Source organism: Canis lupus, chromosome 11 (genome assembly GCF_003254725.2).
Source record: "Canis lupus dingo isolate Sandy chromosome 11, ASM325472v2, whole genome shotgun sequence".
Taxonomy (NCBI): Eukaryota; Metazoa; Chordata; class Mammalia; order Carnivora; family Canidae; genus Canis; species Canis lupus.
This window is the reverse complement of record NC_064253.1, coordinates 63,567,851-63,580,242: the sequence shown is the minus strand read 5'-3', so window position 1 is coordinate 63,580,242 and position 12,392 is coordinate 63,567,851. Positions and strand designations below refer to the sequence as shown.

General features: G+C 38.7%; 1 protein-coding gene across 3 annotated transcripts in view; it reads left to right on the top strand.

Moving 5' to 3' along the window:
* Positions 1-12,392, top strand: part of ELP1 (elongator acetyltransferase complex subunit 1) — a 58,715-nt gene that overhangs the window by 34,263 nt on the left and 12,060 nt on the right. For all 3 annotated transcript variants that reach the window (XR_004803545.2, XM_025432629.3, XM_025432628.3), the window contains exons 29-33: positions 275-336; positions 8,813-8,875; positions 9,248-9,308; positions 10,715-10,828; positions 11,345-11,456. Coding sequence is in view for 2 of the 3 variants with exons in the window: in XM_025432629.3 (XP_025288414.1) it covers positions 275-336; positions 8,813-8,875; positions 9,248-9,308; positions 10,715-10,828; positions 11,345-11,456 (412 nt within the window). In the remaining variant the exon portion in view is untranslated. The remainder of the gene's footprint in view (positions 1-274; positions 337-8,812; positions 8,876-9,247; positions 9,309-10,714; positions 10,829-11,344; positions 11,457-12,392) is intronic.

Genomic DNA, 12,392 nt, shown 5'->3' with positions numbered 1-12,392 from the left:
TTGGCTTGGGTCATGGACTCAGGGTTGTAAGATCAACCCTGAGTCAGGCTCTGCACTCAGCGTGGAGTTCGCTTAAGATCTTGGGATTCTCTCTCTGTTTCCTTCTGTCCCCCCCCCCCCCCGCCCCGCCCCTACTCAATGCTTTCTCACTCTCTTACCCTCTAAAATAAATAAATCTTAAAGAAAAAGTACCTCCCAAAACTATTTAAATTTGAGTTTTGGTAATACTGTTCTTAGCAAGCCAACTATGGTCAAGTGTTTATTATTTTTGCAGGAAAACTGGTTGAGCAGAGGAAGCATGGTGATGCAGCCACAGTCTTGGAACAGTACGCCAAGGTAACCTCATTTCTTTCCGTAAACCACTCAATCAACAAGCAAGGTCTACCTTGGTAGTACCTCACTAATCAGAAAATTAAAGGAACTCGGGCTAATTAGGAAATCCAGAGACAGTATTTGCTCTGCAGATCTTCCCTTTTGCTGACCTGACTTAGAAACCTAAATTTAATCCATCTCTCATTAGGTGTTTAAACAAGAAGTTCTCTAAGGTAGAATACTAAAGAACTCTGCTCTAATGGGCACTAGTGGTTTGCACTTGGTATAAAGTATTAAATAAATCAAGGGAGTTGTGCTTTTTTTTTTTTTTTTTTTTTTTTTTTAAGATTTTATTTATTCATGAGAGACACAGAGAGAGAGAGGGGGAGAGAGGGGCAGAGACACAGGCAGAGGGAGAAGCAGGCTCCATGCAGGGAGCCTGATGCGGGACCTGATCCTGGGATGCCAGGATCACACCCCGGGACGAAGGCAGATGCTCAGCCGCTGAACCACCCAGGGATCCCCGGAGTTGTGCTTTTATGTTAACTTGCCAAGGACCATTCTAAAACAAAGGGATTGAACTTCAGATACTTTTTTGGATTTTACAACCATTCTCTCTGTTGGAAGTGTCTTATCTTAGGCAGTTTGATGGGTTCCAATTTTCTAGCAGATTATAAAGATGAGTGCCTATACCAGCTTTTGATAGAATTGTAGAATTTATTATGGAAATAATAAAACTGTGTGTTGACATGGGGTACCTAGATGACTCAGTTGGGCATCTGACTCTTAGTTTTGGCTCAGGTCATGATCTCAAGGTCCTGAAATTGAGCCCTACCTTGGGCTCTGTGCTCAGCAGGGAGTCCGCTTGAAATTCTCTCTCCCTCTACTCCTTCCCCATTCACTCTCCCTCTCTCTAAAATAAATAATTTTATTTTTTAAGATTGTATTTATTTATCCATGAGAGACAGAGAGGCAGGGACATTGGCAGAGGAAGAAGCACGCTCCTGGTGGGGAGCCTGATGTGAGACTCAATCCCAGGACCCCGGGATCATGCCCTGAGCTAAAGGCAGACGCTCAACCAATGAGCCACCCAGGTGCCCCTAAAATAAAATAATCTTAAAACAACAAGAACCAAAAACATGCACTGACTCTGGCCATTGACTAATAGGAAGTAGATCCACAGTTGACACCAGCGATTACTGCTTTCTAGAGTTTTGGACTTTGATGAGAGAGTGTTCGTTACAGTTGTTACTAGTAGGCACATTTGTGTAATATAATTGTGCTTTTAAAATACCTGAATGTCTTTCATGTAATAAGAGTGAGTGAAAAAAGGTCACTAAAATTTGATAGATCCTGGCAAAAAATTATATTGGGTGAATGAGCTCAAAACATCAATAAATAAGAAAGATATACATAAAACAAGGCAAGAGTAGAAATGTATACCACCTAAAATGGTTAATTAAATGAGTAAGATGCCACCATCTTTTCTTTCCTCTATAAATCAAGATTAATTCATATATGTGTGTGTGTGTATATATATATATTTAATTTATGTACTTAAAATTTGTATTTTTTAAAATATTTTATTTATTTATTCATGAGAGATAGAGGCAGAGACACAGGCAGAGGGAGAAGCAGGCTCCACGCGGGGAGCCTGATGTGGGACTCGATCCTGGGACTCCAAGACCATGCTCTGGGCCGAAGGCAGGAGCTAAACCACTGAGCCACCCAGGGATCCCAAAATTTGTATATTTTTGGGATGCCTGGGTGGCATCTGCCTTTGGCTCAGGGCGTGATCCTGGGATCGAGTCCTGCATTGGGTTCCCCATAGGGAGCCTGTTTCTCCTTCTGCCTATGTCTCTACTTCTCTAAGTCTCTCATGAGTGAGTAAATAAAATCTTAAAAAAATAAAATAAAATAAAATTTGTATATTTTTAATTGGATATACTTTACATATAAAAAATTAATTTTAAATGAACAGTTGGATGAGTTTTGACAAAGGTTTATGGTCATGTAACACTACTACAACCATGATAATAGAACATTTGTAACACCCCAGAAAGTTCCCTGCTTCCCCTTTTGCAGTGAGTCTTCTTCCTCTACGCTCAGTTCTTACCAAAAAGATGTGCTTTTTGTCATTACAGTTTTGATTTTTCTAGAATTTTATATAAACGGAACCATCTGGTATGTGGTTTTTTAGTCTGGCTTCTTTCACTCACATAACGCTTTTGTTTTCTAACATTTCTTTTTGATTCTTTCTTCGAATTTTTGTCTTTCTGCTTACATTACCCATCTGTTCCTACATGTTGTCTGCTCTTCCCATTAAAGCCTTTAGCATGTTAATCATACCTCTTTTTTTTCTTTTTCTAATTGAAATATAATTCACATACAGTGTCACATTAGTTTCAAGTATAATCAACTTAAAATCATTCCTGACTTCATGATTTCAATATCCCTGCCATAGGTAAGTCGTCGTCGTCGTTGTCGTCTTCTTCTTCTTCTTTTTCTTTTTTTTTTGTAAGTCTTCTTCTGATGCTTCCTCTGGCTCTTCAAACGATTTTTGTCCTTTTAAATTTTTTGTTGGAAGCCTACCATGAGATACTGGGTAGAAGGAAATTTGATAAATAAGGCCTTTAGTGATGTGGTGATAAGGTGTGCAGAGAGGAGAAACATTCCACGGTCCTGTGATTATGTGTCAGTCTTTTAGTGAGCCTGTAGCCCTAGAGCTTGAACTTCACCAGTGCTTCTCATATTTTTCACTCCTTAGGTAGGACAGAAGGGCCAGGGGGAGCTGGAGTTGGGTATTTCTCTTCACTCATGTTAGTTAGGCCCAAGTCAAACCAGTTTTAGTTAGTTAGGCTCTGGCAAAATAGTTTCTCTTGAGAGCAGGCCTTGTTAAGAGCACTATGTTACTCTGGGCATAATCAAGATGACTTTTCCCTTCTTACCAGAAGCAGGAGATTTTCATCTGATCCTCACTGTGAGAACTTCCTAGGGTTCATGGAGGTAAAAACTCAACAAAAGTGTAGGAGCCTCCCTAAGACCGGACATCCATAGAGTTTTCAACTCTAGCTTTATCTACAGTGATCCTTCAGCATTGGTCACTTTAGATTTTCCTACCCTAGTACTGGTTCTGGTGGAGAGTTCTATGTGTGAGTCCCTGCTTTCTTCTGGTAAGATGTAAATCTCTGCATCTGCCTGTCTCTCCACTTCTTAGGGCAGCAGTTTGCCCTATGACTTCAGTTCTCCAAATCGATCAAAGGAGAGTTGATTTTCAGTTTGCTCAGCTTTTTACTGATGGGAGGATGTCTTCCAAGTTCCTTGTGTGTTGGACTAGAGAGTGGAAGTCATATAATGCTTTTGAGATTCATCCATGTTATATTGTGTATCTGTGTATTGCTTTTGATTGTGCTCATTGGTCTTTTGTTGTTTGAATAGGTCATGATTTGTGGATTCATCAACGAGTCGATGTACATTTGGATTGTTTTCAGCTTAAGGTTAGAATAAAGTGGCTGTGAACAATCTGGTACAAGTCTTTGTGAGGACAGATGTTTGCATTTCATTTGGGTAAATAACCTGTGAGTGGGAATGGTAGTGACGTAAGTGGGATCCGTAACTTTGTAAGGAGGTGCAGAGCTGCTCTGCAGTGGCTATATCATTTTGTGTTCCCATCAGTGATGTGTGAGTACCTCCTCTGTTGCTCCTGTACTCCCTACACTGGATGTATTACTTATTTATGGATATGTAACAAATCACCTTAGAACTTAGCTTCAAATGACAAACAAAATATTTGTTTCTCTGAATCAAGAATCTGGGCAGGGCTTAGTTTAAGGCCTGTGGCTCAGGGTTGTTCAAGGACTGCAGTTGAGGTGTTGGCCAGAGCTGGAGTTATAGGACTTGACTAGTATTTTTTTTTTCCACTTACCAGTTTTTTGTTGCTAGTAAATAGAAATATAGTTTTGTTTTGTCTTATTTTGATTTGTTTGTATGTTGACCGTATATCCTACAACCTTGCTGAATTTATTTATTATTTCTAGGACTGTTTGGAATAAATTCTCTAGGATTTTCTATATTAATGAGCATAGTTTCTGTGACTAGACAGTTTTATCTTTTTAATTCGTATGCCTTTATATTTTTTTCTAGCCTTACTGTATTAGCTAGGACTTCCAGTATAGTGTTGAATAGAAGTGGTAAGAGTGGATGGGCATGGCATTCTTGCCTTTTTCTTATAGTAGTCTTTACCAGTCTTTCACTGGTAAGTGTGAGGTTTGCTCTTGGTTTTCAATAGATGTAAGAACCTGGCAGGGCTATTGGAGTTGGCAAACTATATAGCCTATGGGCCAAATCTAGCTGGCCACCTGTTTCTATAAATAAAATTATATTGAAACATAGCCACACCTATTTGTTTATGTATTTTTTGTGACTGGTTTTGTGTGTGCAGCCACAGAGTTGAGGAGTTGCGACAGAGATGGTCTGGCCCACAAAGCCTAAAATATTTGCTTTCTGGCCTTTTACAGAAAATATTTGCCAATCCATGTCTTCTTGGCTTAAGGAAATTCCCTTCTGTTCTTGGTTCTAAGAGTTTTTATCATGAGTGGGTACTGAATTTTGTCAAATGCATTTCAACTAAGGTATTTTTGTTTTAGATCAGTGCTAGGGTGAGTTACATTGATTTTTGAATGTTAAAGAGTCTTGCATCCCTGGGTTAAACCTACCTTTGTCATAATGTATTATTCTTTGGTGAATTCAATTTGTTGAAATTTTCTTGAAGATTTTTATCCATAAGGGGTATTGGTTTATAGTTTTCTTGTTATGTCCTGAATATGTAAAGAAATTTTACAGCTTAAGAACAAAAAGACAACCCATTTTTAAAATGACCAAAAGATTTGAATAGATATTTCTTTAAAGAAAATATACAAATGGCCAACAAGTATGTGAGAAGTTGTTCAGTTTCATTGTTCATTAAGGAATGCAGATCAAAACCACAATACCTACTAGAATAGCTTTAATCAGAAAAATGAAAAATAAGTTGGCAAGGATGTAGAGAAACAGAAACCCTTGTATATTGCTGGTGGGAATGTAAAATGGTACAGCCTCTATGGGAAACAGTTTAATGGTTCCTTAAAAAGTTAAACATATAACCCAACAGTTTCACTCCTGTAAATATATACTTAGGAGAAATGCAAAAATATGTCTACAAAGAAACTTGTGTGCAAATGTTTATAACAGCGTTATTTATGATAACCAAAAGGAAGAAATAGCCCAGATGTCCATCATGACAGATGAATGGATAAATCATGAGATACACACGTTTATTTGTATGCACACAGAAGAATATTATTCAGTTGTAAAAAAGAATGAAAAACTGATGGATGCCTCAATTTGGATAAACCTTGAAAACATTATGCTAAGTGAGGTATCCAAAAGGACTAGTAAGGTAGGATTCTACTTACAATGAGGTACTTAGACTGGTAAAAGGAGAATGGTGTTTGCCAGAGGCAGGGGTAGAGAAGCATGGGAAGTTATTGTTTCACGGGTATAAGGTTTCAGTTTTGCAAGATGAAAAACATTCTGGAGATGGATGATGGTGATTGTTTCACAACAATGTGAATTTACTTAATGCCACTGGGCTATCTGGTAAAAACTGATTAAAATGGTAAACTTATGTGCATTTTATTATAATCCAAAAAATTAATTAAAAAAAAAAAGGAACAGGGGCATCTGGGTAGCTCAGTTGGTTAAGTGTCTCCTTTTGGCTCGGGTCATGATCCCAGGGTCCTGGGATCCCTTCTCAGTGGAGAATCTACTTCTCCCTCTTCTCCTGCTCATTCTCTCTCTCTCTCTCTCTCTCTCTCATTCTCTCACAGACAAATAAATCTTTAAAAAAAATACAAAAAATTTAAATCTTAAAAAAGGAACAAAGACCTGATACATGCTACAACTTGGCTAAATCTTGAAAGCATTATGCTAAGTGAAAGAAGCCAGACACAAAAGGTCACCTATTGTATGGTTTCTGTGGTATGATAGAACCCAAGGAGGCAAACCCAGGAAAAAGGCACATCAGAGGTCACCAGGGAGGAAGGGAGTTGGAAGTGGGAGTGTTTTTTTTCGGGTGATTTAAAAAGCTTTGGTGGTTATACAACACTGAATATAGTAAATGCCATCAAGTTGTACTTTATTTATTTAGGTGCAAAGTGGTGGTTTTATTTAAAGTACAGGGACAGGATCTGTTGGCAGAAACAAATTGTACACTTTACTGTGCTTGTATGTCATGTGATTGCCACCTCAGTAAAACCCTCTCCCTCTCTCTCACTCTTTCTCTGTGGGTCAAACAGCACATACCCTGCTATGTCCGTTTGTGGACCTGTGGTCTAGGCCCGTTAGTGTGGTATATGCATTGGGGTCTGGGAAGAAAATTTATTTTATTTTATTTTATTTTATTTTATTTTATTTTATTTTATTTTATTTATTTTATTTATTTATTTATTTGTCTGTCTATCTATCTATTTATTTATTTATTTAATTTATAGAGAGCGAGAGAGAGGCAGAGACACAGGCAGAGGGAGAAGCAGGCTCCACGCAGGAAGCCCAACGTGGGACTCGATCCCGGGTCTCCAGGATCACACCCTGGGCTGCAGGCGGCGCTAAACCGCTGCGCCACCGGGGCTGCCCGAAAATACTTATTTTATTTAATATTTTTAATTAAAAATAACTTAAAGTAGTATGTATGTATTGTAGATTGTTTAAAATGCTGAAAGTTGGGCAGCCCCGGTGGCCCAGAAGTTTAGCGCTATCTTCAGCCCAGGGCATGATCCTGGAGACTCAGGATCGAGTCAGGCTCCCTGCATGGAGCCTGCTTCTCCCTCTGCCTGTGCCTGTGCCTCTCTCTCTCTCTGTGTTTCTCATGAATAAATAAAGTCTTTAAAAATAAATAAAATGCTGAAAGTAAATAACAAAACACATCATTCCTATCACTCAAGAGATTGTTGCTATTCCCTCCAATTTCTAAATCTTCCTAGAATGCTCTCTCTGTGCACACACATAGGTACATACATGTACATTTTTAAAGAAAAGGAGATTATACTGTGCTGTTCTTAAATTTGCTTAGTTTATGTGGTTTTCATCTTTCTCTGTTAACACATTTTAATTTATCTAATAACTAAAATTCAAGTCCCCTTAATGGTTCCAAAATTTTTCCAGTAGATTGATCCAAAATAGGTTCCTATCTAGGGTCATGTATTACATTTTGTATCTTAGGTCTCTTAAGTCTCTTTTAACCTAATGCATACTCATCTTCCCTCTTTTTATGACAGTGATTACTAGAAGAAACCCAACCATTTGTCTTAAGTATTTCACTTTAAAAAAAAATAAAGATTTTATTTATTTGAGAGGGAGAGAGAGAACACTCATGTGGTGGGGAGGTACAGAGGGAGAAGTAAAGAGAATCCCAAGCTGACTCCATGTTGGTGCAGAGCCCAGTGAGGGGGTTGATGTCACAACTCTGAGATCCTGACTTGAGCTGAAATCCAAGAGTCAGATGCTTAACTTGACTGAGCCACCCAAGCGCCCCAAAGAACAGATTTTAAACTTTTTACCCTTTAAAAAGGTAAAATACAACACCTGGATACTGAGCATGGAGCCAGCTTTAGATTTTTCTCCCTCTCCCTCTGGGCCTCACCACCACCCACTTAAAAAAGATAATTTAAAAAAAATATGTTTTGCTTTGTTTACTTCCAGTTTCACAAACTTCTAGTTATAAAATAAATCACAGAAATGAAAAGTACAGCTTGGAGGGTATAGTCAATAATATTCTAATAAGGTTGTGTGTTGACAGATGTGACTATACTTACTGTGGTGAGCGTTGAGTAATGTACACAATGGTCAAATCACTATATTGTACACTTGAAACTGATAATAACATTGTATGCCAGCTATAATAGTATAAAGATAAATAAGCATGAAATGTACATATAAAAATGTTTTGTTTTATATGCTTTACAAATACAATAATTATATATTGTGGCACATGCTCAAACATTTTTACTAGTAAAGCTACAAGCATCAAAAATTTTTGAAGACTTAGGATATGCACGTGTGTGCTACACTCATGTTTATTACACTCATTTTTCAGTTCAGTTTGAAGTTTTTCAATATAAAAGTTGGAGAAAAAATAAACATTGAAGAGCAAACAGACGAGTATAGAAGCCCCTAAATCTGCCGAATCAAACTGAGTGGTGTAGCCAAGACATGGGATTTCTGTACCTCTGTAGTGGTGTTGATGCTCAAGGATGAGAGGAGATGAGGCTGTGTTTTTTATAGTTATTTTCAGAATCTGCATCACCTTGGACTCTAGGCCAGACATGATACTAGAAACTGGGACTACAAGGGACAGGCTGGAAGGCAGAGAGCCCGCTCTGTAGGCAGCTCTGCACTTTGTCGTGGTGGCATCTGACACGCTTGCTCCATTCACCTGTTCTCTCCCTTGATGTTTCCTTGTCAGGATTATGAAGAAGCTGTGCTCTTATTATTGGAAGGAGCTGCCTGGGAAGAAGCTCTGAGACTGGTAGGAAAATTTTTAAAGTCCTCCCTGTGTTGGGTGCTTAGCAGAGCGAGAGCGCAGTGGAGACGGGGTCAGCTGGAATCCCTTGTCCTCTGAGGCTAATGAAATTAAGTCGTAAGAGTATAGGTTCCTGGTCTAAGGATTTTTAAAACCATTTAAAACCTTTATTCTTGATGTTTGGAATTAGTTTTTTAAATGTGAAATATTACTGATTTTTACTGAAATTACTTGAATGTTTGTTAGCTACCTTGTAGAGGCCTGCTTCTCTTGAAAATACCTCGTAACCTCTGAAAGTGATCCATTTCCTTCCTAGTGTCTTAATTCTATAGTGACTTACAGTTTTCTTGCCTAAAATTACTGTATTTTTCTTTTTAGGTATATAAATATAACAGACCAGATATAATAGAAACCAATGTAAAACCTTCCATCTTAGAAGGTAAGGGTTACATCTCAGAATCCTACATTTGGAAGTGTAGACGTGGGGAACAACAAATACTCACTCTGTTATTACACTTTAATAATGTTTTACAGAGAGTTGATCAGAATTCTCCACTGGGTGTGACACTTAACTCTGACCAGGATTTTTAAATAAGCTAAACAGTTAAATGGGTAATATACAATATATTTGAGTGTTAAAAACACATCATATGATATGGTTAAGAATTTTTATATTTGAGAATAGTTGGTAAACTTGAATATGAACTAGATATTAGATAATGGAGTTGTCAGTGGCCAATTTCTTGCATTTAATCGTTGTATTGTGCTTATATTAGATAATGTCCTTTTTTTTAAAGATTTATTTATTTATTAGTGGGGGAAGGGGCCGAGAGTGAGACTCTCAAGCAGACTCCCCTTTGAGTGTGGAGCCTAAGAGCTTAATCCCACAACCCGTGAGATCATAATAATATCCTTATTCTTGAGAGATGTTCTGAAGTATTTAAGAGGGAAGGATCATATCTGCAACCTACTCTCAAAAGGCTCCACAAAAAAATAATAGTTCTCTTGTGTGTATGGAGAAAAACAGGAAGCCAAAAATACGGCAAAATGTAAATAATTAGTAAATCTAGGTGGAGGGTATATTTGTACATTGAGTTTTACCAGTTCTGGAATGCTCGGGTGATCACTATGACTCCCTTAAAAGTAGAGTGGGAAAGCAGGACATCAGTTTGGCTTACAGAAATTTCCAGGGATGAGGGTTGGTTGTAAGCTCTGCCTTTTTAAGCACAGTTCACTCTGAGATCTGACTTTTGGGCCATGTACAGATACTCACATACTTACCCTGCCTGCATCCCCCTCTCCCATCTTCATTAGCACCATGGGAGGATTCTTTCTGTATCATTCACCTAGGTACCCCTACCTGGTTACTGAAGGCTTCAGTCCTGACCCTGCAACTGTCCATCGAACCAGCTCTTGCTTAGATTTTTTTTCCCCCTAATGAGCATGTAGAAAAATGCTCACTATTTGTCTGCATAGGCCTAATACCCATGTTTAGGAAGCATCTCAGTGACTGTCCTTTGTTTTTGTTAACAGCTTACTTGTACATTCCTTTTCTTTGCTAGTCCACTCCTAAGTTAGATACCTAGTCTTTGTTCTGGTGATTTTATCAATTTAAAGGCAGAAAGTATTCCAGGATGATGTTGATGAACTCTGAGATTGGAAATCTCAATGTACATGTAGTTCATTCTCCTAAAACGTTGTAGGTTAATTCTCAATAAGAAAAAAATCTTACTTGGAAAACCTAAGTAACCTGTTTCATTTTGTTAAATTCTTACTCCCTCACTGCCCTCCTAGTTTTTTTCTCTTAAACATCTTGCTCAAATTATTTTCTATCTGCACCCCCAGCCCAGAAGAATTATATGGCACTTCTGGACTCTCAGACAGCCACATTCAGTCGCCATAAAAAACGTTTATTGGTGGTTCGAGAGCTCAAGGAGCAAGCACAGCAGGTGAATCTGGGTGAGTGTCTGCGTGAAGATATTGATGCTCTGGCCCGGTGGGGACACATCACACTTTGTCTTAGTGGCTTATTGTGCTTCCTGACATGTGATTACCATGCCAGGGGACATCTGTGCCCTCTGAAACCCCTTAAGGGCCGTGTATGTCTGTGTTTTGTGTGTTGGGGGGGGGTGCTGGAGGCAGGACTAAGCAATCATAAATGGGAAGAGCTCTACCACACATTCCCTCCATCCCCACCAAGCAGAGCAGCTGACGTACGTTTTACAAAATGAACCTCCTTGCCCTTGTCCCTTTGCTTTAAAAGAAAGAAAAGAAAAAATGAGTTGGTATTGGTGTGATGGTGTATGGTAGTAATAACTTTATTTAGTATTCTCTCATTTCACTTTGCGATCTACTTTGTAAGAATTTTCATCCATCCTCAGCTATGTCCCGGTTAACTATACTCCACTTGCCCCACTGAAGGTAAACCTACATTAGCAGGGAGTTTTCATTCTGTTTCTGATTGTTCTTTTCTAGATGATGAGGTGCCCCAGGGTCAAGAGTCAGACCTCTTCTCTGAAACTAGCAGTGTCTTGAGTGGCAGTGACATGAGTGGCAAATACTCCCATAGCAACTCCAGGATATCAGCGTATGTATCATGTTTATTCAGCACATTGACCATGCCCTGGGTGTATGGAGAAGCTGCAAGTAAGTAGGTTCTTTTTCAATAGGACAGTGCAGGGGAGAGAGAGGACAGTTCTCAAGACCAGGATGTAGTTTTGTGCAAGGACTTTCCCCACATATCTAAGAAATTAGGAAATGTTTTCTGCTTAGCTTTGTGGATTGTGTGTTTACCCATGCGCATGAGGCCCTTACACTGGTACTCAATTGTTATGACATCTGATTATGTATTCATTTAACAAATAGTAGGTGACTGGACTGTGTAGGCACTGAAAACATTAAAAGATTATAAAGAGGGGCACCTGGGTGGCTCATCCAGTTAAGTGTCTGCCTTTGGCTCAGGTCATGATCTCAGGTTCCTGGGGTCGAGTCTTGCATCAGGCTCCCTGCTTAGCGGGGAGTCTGCTTCTCCTCCATCTGCCCCTTCCCCCTGGATGTGCTACCTCTTTCTCAAATAAATAAAAATCTTTAAAAAAAAAAAAAAAGATAAAGATTGTAGGCATCCTCAGTTCAAAGTCAGGATTAGAAGAGGTCATCATGCTTATGCAGAACACCCATATGCTAGTTGTAGTGGATATTACCAGAAACTTTTAAGGAGGTAAGAACTTATAGTCATCCTTGGGGAACATAAAATGCAAGATTGTGTATTTAAACTGAATATTGCTTTAGGAATTCAGAATAGAGATTTCTGAGGTTATGTAGGGTGATCAGAAACAAGAAGAGAGGCAGCTAGAAACTGGGCTTTTCAGAGTCAGGACAACAGAGTCCCAGACAAGACAAGTGGCATAATTAAAGGCCTCTGAGCAGGAAAGATACAGGATTTGTGTGTGTGTGTGTGTGTGTGTGTGTGTTTTAATTTGACTATTTAAAATTTAAATTTAATTAACATATATTATTGGTTTCA